We start from the raw sequence: 8,358 nt of genomic DNA on the forward strand, positions 1-8,358 counted from the left end.
GAGGTTGTTCTCTCGATATTTTGTATTTTTTTTATAGTGGATTGTTTATCTCCTCATGTGGACGTAGGTCAATTGACGATCAAACCACGTTAAATGTTTGTGTCTTTTTTGATATATTTTTCTTTTATTATCTGATTTATCATTATTCAAGGTTTACTTTATTAGCTTCTGCATGACTCCTAACTATTTTGATGCTAACAAATACTTCTCCAAATAAGAACTTTTCAGAAAAGAAAAATGAGCAGTAATATTTAGTTTTTAGAAGTTTGGCTAAGCTAGTACACCTCTATTTTTTTTAGCAAAATAATTCCAAAAGAATAATGGTGAGCAAGTTATAACTTTTACACCATCCCCCTGATAATTGTCAAGAATGCCGCATTGCAAGGTATTAGTATATGGTTTTCAAAATTCCATATACTATTTAAAAAACAAAGTGGGAACAACAATATACACTTCCCATTAAATTAGTCGCTTTCACTTGCTATAAGTCAAACATAACCATCAGGGCCTTTAGAATTTTGAACCAAAATAGAGATGCTTTCTCCCTTGAGAACTTTTGAGAGGAACTAGGAAATATATATTCAAGAAAACACCTTTTGAGTACTTTTTGGCAGACCAAAAATATTTTTTTTCCCTAAAAAAGTACTTTTTAAAAAATTTAAGTTGTTTGGCCAAAATAAAGAAGTACTTTTGGCCAGCAGCAGAAGCAGTTTTTCTATTTTTGGAAAGAAGCAGAAAATTCTAGCTTCTTCCAAGAAGCAGAAGCATAAGCAGAAAATTAATTTATTCAAGACAAAACTATCCCCACCTTAAAATTTATATTTTTCAAATTATCCTTTACTAACTTAAGTTTTTTTTTCATATTTGTTTCTGATTTTTATCATTCTCTTAAATTTAAAAATATCATATACATGAATCATATTGTAACTTTCCAAATTCTTTATTGACTTTTCTTGTTTTTGATTTTTTTTTTTTTGGTGTAATGTCTTGTAACTTTTCAAATTATCTTCTTCTTTCTTCACACTAAAGCAAATTATCTATCTCCTTCTTTGGATTATCAATTCTCTTCTTAAAAAAAATTATTTATAATTTTTTCTATTATAGGTTATTAGTTCTCGAATCTTTAAAACAGTTATCAAATTTAATTTGTGAAAATTACCTACAAATAGGTATTAAATTTATAATTTCATCGCATAATCTATCTATATATTATTAAAAGATGAAGAAACATCCACATTAAACCAAATGACAGTCTCACAATAGGTCGCTAGGCAATTTACGATAAAGTTGGTTAGGTTAGGTAATAATTAGTTTCTAATTTAAAATTTAAAAAAAAAATTAAGTTATACATTATGTGTTGCTAATGATTAGTTACTCTTTAAAATTATTTTTATTTTACGCTCAATGCCATATTTCAAGTTTGTCACTCAAAATCATCTAGTTACAACTATCAAGCTATATATAATTTCATCCGACAATATTCTTCTACCGATATGGAATTCAACTATTATGCTAATGAAGACATTATTGCAAAGATTGAGGAAGGAGATGGGTCTTCTGATATTCTTTTAGAAATGCAAGGCAAGTCTTCTACTAATATGGAGGCATTGTGTGATAGAAGCAGAAATGAAATTGTTAAGAAATATTATCATGTGTGAGTGACTTTACTTATTATTTCATGGTAGATTATAAGTATATAGTAATTTGTGGCATAGACTTCTAATTCATACGAAATGATGTATTTTGATTATTCAAATTATTATTACACTAGATAATATTATATACTTTGGTATAACTATATATATGTATGTGTGTGTGTGTGTGTAAAATTGAGTTAAATCTTTATTATATTTGTTTACTTTATATTTTATATTTTAATTAAATAAAATAAAAATAATAAAAGTCTCTTACAATAAATATTTAAGTTTATTTTTCTCTTTAAAATAATTATAAGACCTTGGTACTATCCTTTTTGGTAATTTGATACTCAAAAGCACTTTTTAGAAAGATTAGCCAAATACAATTTGTTTACCAAATGTTGCAAAAAGTAGTTCTTAAATAAATTGGTCAAACACAAACTGTTTTTTTTTCAAAAGTACTTCCGAAAAAAGTACTTTTTAAAATAAGTAGATTTTGACAGCTTGGCCAAACGGGCTCTAAGACGGAAGAACCAGGTGTCAAATTAACAGCCTATTTGGCCAAGTTGCAAAAATTAGCTTACTTTGAGAAGTGCTTTTTCTGAAAAATTTTGGTGAGAAATAGTTTGTGTTTGGCTAATTAATTTAAAAAGCACTTCTGAGCAGCAATTAGTGTTTGGCCAGGCTTTTAAAAACTGTTTTAAAGTGTATTTTTCTCAAAAGTGCTTTACAAAAAAGTGCATTTGGAGAGAAACTACTTTTTTCTCCTTCTGTTTTTCCGCAAAAGCACTTTTTTTTTCTTCCAAAAGCTTGGCCAAACACTTCAGCTTTGGAAAAAAAAAAGTGCTTCTAACATTGAAGAAGTTTGGCCAAACAGACTATAAAGTTCCAACCAGAGGTGCACTTTTAATTACTTAACGAGTCAGCGGGGCATATAAATGATTAAATCACAATTGAATACATGTAGTCAAATTTATCATTTTACTTGAAGAAATCAGCCAACCATAGAGCTCAGCCATGGACGTGGAGCTCAAGTTCTGTGTTAGCTAAGGAGAAGAGAGTGAATCTGACAGAATGTTCTAGAAGAGCAGAAAATAAAAAATGTAATCCACCAATTCCGTTATTACAAGTGTAATGCATACACACACATATATATATATATATATATATATATATATATATATATATATATATATATATATATATACACACACACACACACACACACACACACACACACAAATTAAAACCAACTCTAAAACTAATGCTAACTCTACTCTAATGTAAGTTAGTTATAACTAACTAATGGAACCTATCCACCACTAGCACTACTAATCTCAACACTCCCCTTCAAGCTGATGGGTAAGTATAGGTTTTCAATTCCCAGCTTGCTAAGCAAAGAGTAGTGTCGGACCTTTCCTAGTCCTTTAGTGAGTATATCTGTCAACTGAGCTTTGGTGTTGATATGGTGAGTTTTAATAAGACCATGCTGCAATTTCTCCCTCACAAAATGGCAATAAATGTCAATATGTTTTGTCCGCTCATAAAAAATAGGATTTGCAGCTATTTGACTGGCTACTTTACTGTCACAATGCAAGGCAATGGGCAGTTGAATTTGGACTCCTAACTCTTTGAATATCCCTAATAACCACGAAACCTCTACCACTGTGGAAGCCATGCTTCTGAACTCTGCTTTAGCTGAGCTTCTGGAGATCGTGTTTTGCTTCTTAGATTTTCATGATATCAAAGAGTTTCCAAACTTGACTAGATAGCCTGTAACAGACTTCTTGGATTGAGGGCAAGAAGCCCAATCTGAGTCACAGAAGGCTACTAAATTATCAGGCTGTTGTGAAGACATTAATAGGCTTAATTCTGGTGCATTTTTGACATACTTAATCACCCTCAGAGCTGCATTCATGTGTGACCTTTTTGGTTTATGCATGAATTGACTTAGAACTTGAACAACATAAGCTATATCAGGCCTAGTCATAGTTAGATATAATAGTTTGCCCACTAACCTTTGATAAGGTTCAGGGTCAGGAAACACACAGTCCTTGACTCTTGCACCTGTGTCATCATCAGAGCACAAGACATCCTCATCAAATTCTGATGTGGTCAGCCTTTGATTGCACTCTAATGGGGTAGATACTGGTTTAACTCCCCCTAGCCCAGAGTCAGCAATCAACTCAATGGCATATTTCCTCTGATTCATTAAAATCCCAGCCTTGCTGCGAGCAAACTTTATGCCCAAAAAGAATCTGAGTTCCCTCAAGTCTTTCATTTTGAACTTCTTCTGCAGATTGTCTCTAGCATACTGAATTAGTTGAGGATCATTACCTGTGACTAGGAGGTCATATACATAGACTAAAATAACCACCAAGGCTGAACCCCTCTGTTGTGTAAACAAGAAGTAATCAAAATGACTTTGAACAAACCACAAATCTCTAAGAGCTTCAGTCAATTTTAAGTTCCATTGTCTGAAGGCTTTCTTCAAACCATAAAGTGACTTCTTTAGCTTGCATACTTTGGTCTTGGACTCCCCCTTGATGTTGTACCCTTGTGGGAGATACATTTACACTTCCTCAAATAAGTCACCTGGCAGGAAAGCATTGTGCACATCCATTTAGTAAATATGCCAATGCTTAGAAGCTGCTACTACTATGACTGATCTAACAATGACCATCTTGGCCACAGGGAAAATGTTTCTTTGTAGTCCAGGCCCTCCTTTTGACTGAAACCTTTGGCTACCAACCTTGCTTTAAATCTCTCTACTTCTTTATTAGCTTCAGTGCACCATATAGGAACCTTAATAGCAGGCAAATCAACAACATCCCAGGTGTTATTTTCTTCCAATGTTGTAACTTCTTGTTGCATAGCAGTTATCCACCTTGCATCCTTTGAAGCCTCATGATAATGTTTGGGCTCAACTATGGAGAATTGAGCTGATAGATATTTAGCATAGGAAGGTGACATACTATCATAACTTAGATAGTTTGGCATAGGATATACACAAGATGTAGAGACAAAATCATGCATCCACTTTGGTGGACCTGTACTTCTGGGTGGCTTTCTAACTGCAATGGGCAATACATCATCCACAACTTGCAAATGTGAAGAATCATGTTGTAACTGTGGAGCAGCATCAACTTCTTCATCAACTGGTAATGGAGAAGCATCAATGAAGGCTTATATTGCCTCAGAAACTGCATCAGACCCCTGCACAGCATCCGTGTCGTGGGTTGCATCATGTTCATCTACCTGATCTTGATACAATGCTCCTGTAGTATTTGGTAAATCAGTTGGCTCAAGTGCTGGAAAGACTGGAACATATGGCAACTTCATTTGTTTGAAAGGAAATACATGTTCCTTAAGTACTACATCCCTGCTGACAATGAACTGCTTAGTCTGCAAGTCATATAGTTTATAGCATTTCTTGGTTGGGAGTGTCCCATAAATACAATAGGTAATGCTCTAGCTGAGAATTTATCCTGCCTCCTTACATTTACAACATAACATAGACATCCAAAGACTCTCATGTGATCTATAGAAGGTTCAGTGTTAAACAACTTTTCATATGGAGATTTTTCTTTTAAAACTGTGGAAGGCAACCTGTTTATGATGTGCACTGCAGTAAGAATACAGTCACCCCAAAATCTTAGAGGGACTGCAGCCTGAAACCTTAAAGCTCTTGCCACTTCTAATATATATATGTGCCTTCTCTCAACAACACCATTTTGTTGTGGACTATACATACATGTTGTTTGGTGAACAATTCCCTGTGATTCTAGAAATTGTTTCATATATGAGTTGACAAATTATGACCCATTGTATGTTCTTATAGTTCTAACAGAACAACTAAACTATGTGTGAATCATACAAGTTAGCCTTTTCATCAGCCAATAAGTCTCATCTTTGGCATTCATCAAAAACAACCAAGTAATCCTAGAGAAGTCATCAACAACTGTAAGGAAAAATCTTTTATTATCATGAGTAGGCACCCTATAAATCCCCTATACATCTGCATGTAAAAGATGAAAAGGAGCATGTGCTCTGCTAGTGCTAACAGGAAATGACAGCTTAGTTTGTCTAGCTAATGGACAAACATGACAGTCTAACCATGTAACCTGTGAACAATCTTTCTTGAAATGCTGCTTGATCTTGTCAATTCTCTTAATGGCTTCCATAGGAAGATGTCCAAGCCTTTGGTTCCAAACTCCTAGATTTATTGAGCTTTGTTTATTTTGTGTTGAAGTTTGCATAGATGTGGTATTTACAGTTGGTGTAAATGACTGTATCTTATGAAGGCAGCTCCTAAGAATGTATAGCCCATTAGCTTCACTACTAATCCCCAACACCTTGCCAGTGTAAAAATCCTGAAATACACATAGGTCAGGGAAGAATCCAACCCTGCACTGCAATTCCTTAGTAATTTTTGAAACTGAAAGCGGGCTATATTTAAAATTTGGAACATGAAGTACATCACTAATTTTGTAGTCCTTGAATATGTTAGCTGATCCACTATGAGTGATCTTAGCTAAATCTCCATTTGGCAGGTGAACTGAACTACTACTACTTAAGGGACTTAGATTATTGAGTAGTTCAATCTTTGAGGTCATATGATTGGAGGCTCCACTATCTATAATCCAAACATCCTGATTCAGAAAGGTCATTAAGGATGTGATATTACCTGACTCCAGATCTATTGCAATAGCTGTAACTTCTGTGGGTTTACTATTTAGCAGCTGCAAAATCTGCTGGTATTGTTCTGGTGTGAAGGTTGGTGCAGTGGGAGTGGGAGTGAATGATGCAGGTGCAGTCTACTCAGTTGCCATATTAGTTGTTGCCTGAGTGTTGTACTTCTTCTTGAACTTATGATCATTTGGATATTCCACTATTTTATAGCATGTTTCCTTAGTGTGCCCCTTCATATTACAAAAGTCATGGAAGAGGTTGTAGTTCTTCCTCATTTTCTGTTGATTTCCAGCTCTATTTGCTATCAAGGCACTCATTTCAGTATTATCCATGTTAGCAGAGGCATTTGACATAGTTCTTTGGCTTTCACATTCCATTAGCATAGAGTATCCTTGTTTACTGATGGCTCACCATCATCAAAAGCTGACTACGAGCTTGTTCATAAGATTCATTGAGTCCCATCAGGAATTGTAAAAGTTTTTAACGCTCCATAAACTGGACAAATTCACGAGAATTTGCAGCATCATGACCAAGAATTGGTGCCAAACTATCAAACTCTGTCCAAGGCACTCTCAATTTTGAGAAATAAATTGAAATTGAGCTAGTGCCCTGTCTACCAGTGGCAATTTCTCTGTGAATCTAAAAATCCTAGAACAATCCACCTTATCAAAACGCTCCTTTAGATCATCTCATACCTCATTAACATTTGAGGAATACACCATTCCACTCAATAATTCCAGTGAAATACAATTCATCAACCAAAACAAAACAATCGCATTACAACGCTCCCAGAGATCAACTAGATTTGTACCGTAGTTTTCCCTTTTGCATGTGCCGTCAATGAAACCTAGCTTATTTCGACCTAGGTGCAATCCTCATTGCCTGGCTCCACACGGAGTAATTTTCCGGTCATCTTAGTTGCAATGAAATCAATATATCTCCTGAATTGTCATTAAAATTCAGGAAAAGTGGGTGATTGTGACCTAACTTCTCTGGTTCGGTGTTATCGAGAGTCGCCATTATTGATCCTTCAAATCAGCTTCGAGAGAACAGAATTGAAGATGATAAGACCACACTAATGGTCGTGTGGCTCTGATACCATGAAGAAATCAGCTAACCATGGAGCTCAGTCATGGACGTGGAGTCAAGTTCTATGTTAGATAAGGAGAAAAGAGGGAATTTGACGGAATGTTCTAGAAGAATAGGAAATGAAAAATGTATCCATCAATTTTGTTATTACAAGTGTAACTATACACACACATATATATAGAAGAAGAGGAATTAAAACCAACTCTAAAACTAATGCTAACTCTAGTTACACTAACTCTACTCTAATATAAGTTAGTTATAACTAACTAATGGAACCTAACCACCACTACCACTACTAATCTCAACATTACTATGCAAATAGCGATTTCAAACATTGACGTAGAGTTGTCATCAATCAAACTTTACAACTGAGATAATGGCTTGAGATGACAAAGATAAGTTTGTCGACGTGGCAAAACAATCCATTCAAAATTAACTAATCTCTTATACGTGAACTTTACGTACGTAATGTTGCTTTATATTTCTCTCTGAACATTTTAACAGTAAACTACTTCAACTTGTAAAGCTATATATATATATATATATATATATATATTAGAAGTTGTAGACATCGAAATTTTAAGGATATTCACATATCAAGGTATAAAATAATGTCGTGATCAATAAATATTCTTCTTGATAATCAAGTACTTCAAGAAGAATATTCATACAAGCATAGACTTTCATGGAGATTAAATAATCCAGAGAAGTCTATATCATCCTATGTTCGAGAATACGTTGATCCAGCCTTCGAATCACGGAAAACAATTCAGAGGAAGAATCAAAGGAACATACAGAATTGTACCCGCATCACTTTATCAATAAAATTATATTTCTTCATACTTATATTGTTGTTGCAATTTATTTTTGTATCACATATAATTTGTTGCAAACAGAAGTCACCAGTAGAAGATGAATCTATGAGGACTAAGAATGCGTA

General features: G+C 34.3%; 1 protein-coding gene across 1 annotated transcript; it reads right to left on the bottom strand.

Moving 5' to 3' along the window:
• Positions 1–4,295: 4,295 nt before the first annotated feature.
• On the bottom strand, positions 4,296–6,706 carry LOC142163392 (uncharacterized). The gene is made up of 4 exons (XM_075220675.1): positions 6,482–6,706; positions 5,654–6,289; positions 4,833–5,042; positions 4,296–4,766 (listed from the first exon to the last, which is right to left on the bottom strand). The coding sequence occupies exons 1-4, from the start codon at positions 6,704–6,706 to the stop codon at positions 4,296–4,298; spliced, it is 1,542 nt and encodes a 513-aa protein (XP_075076776.1).
• Positions 6,707–8,358: the final 1,652 nt, after the last annotated feature.

The sequence above is a fragment of the Nicotiana tabacum genome, chromosome 8 (genome assembly GCF_000715075.1).
Source record: "Nicotiana tabacum cultivar K326 chromosome 8, ASM71507v2, whole genome shotgun sequence".
Taxonomy (NCBI): Eukaryota; Viridiplantae; Streptophyta; class Magnoliopsida; order Solanales; family Solanaceae; genus Nicotiana; species Nicotiana tabacum.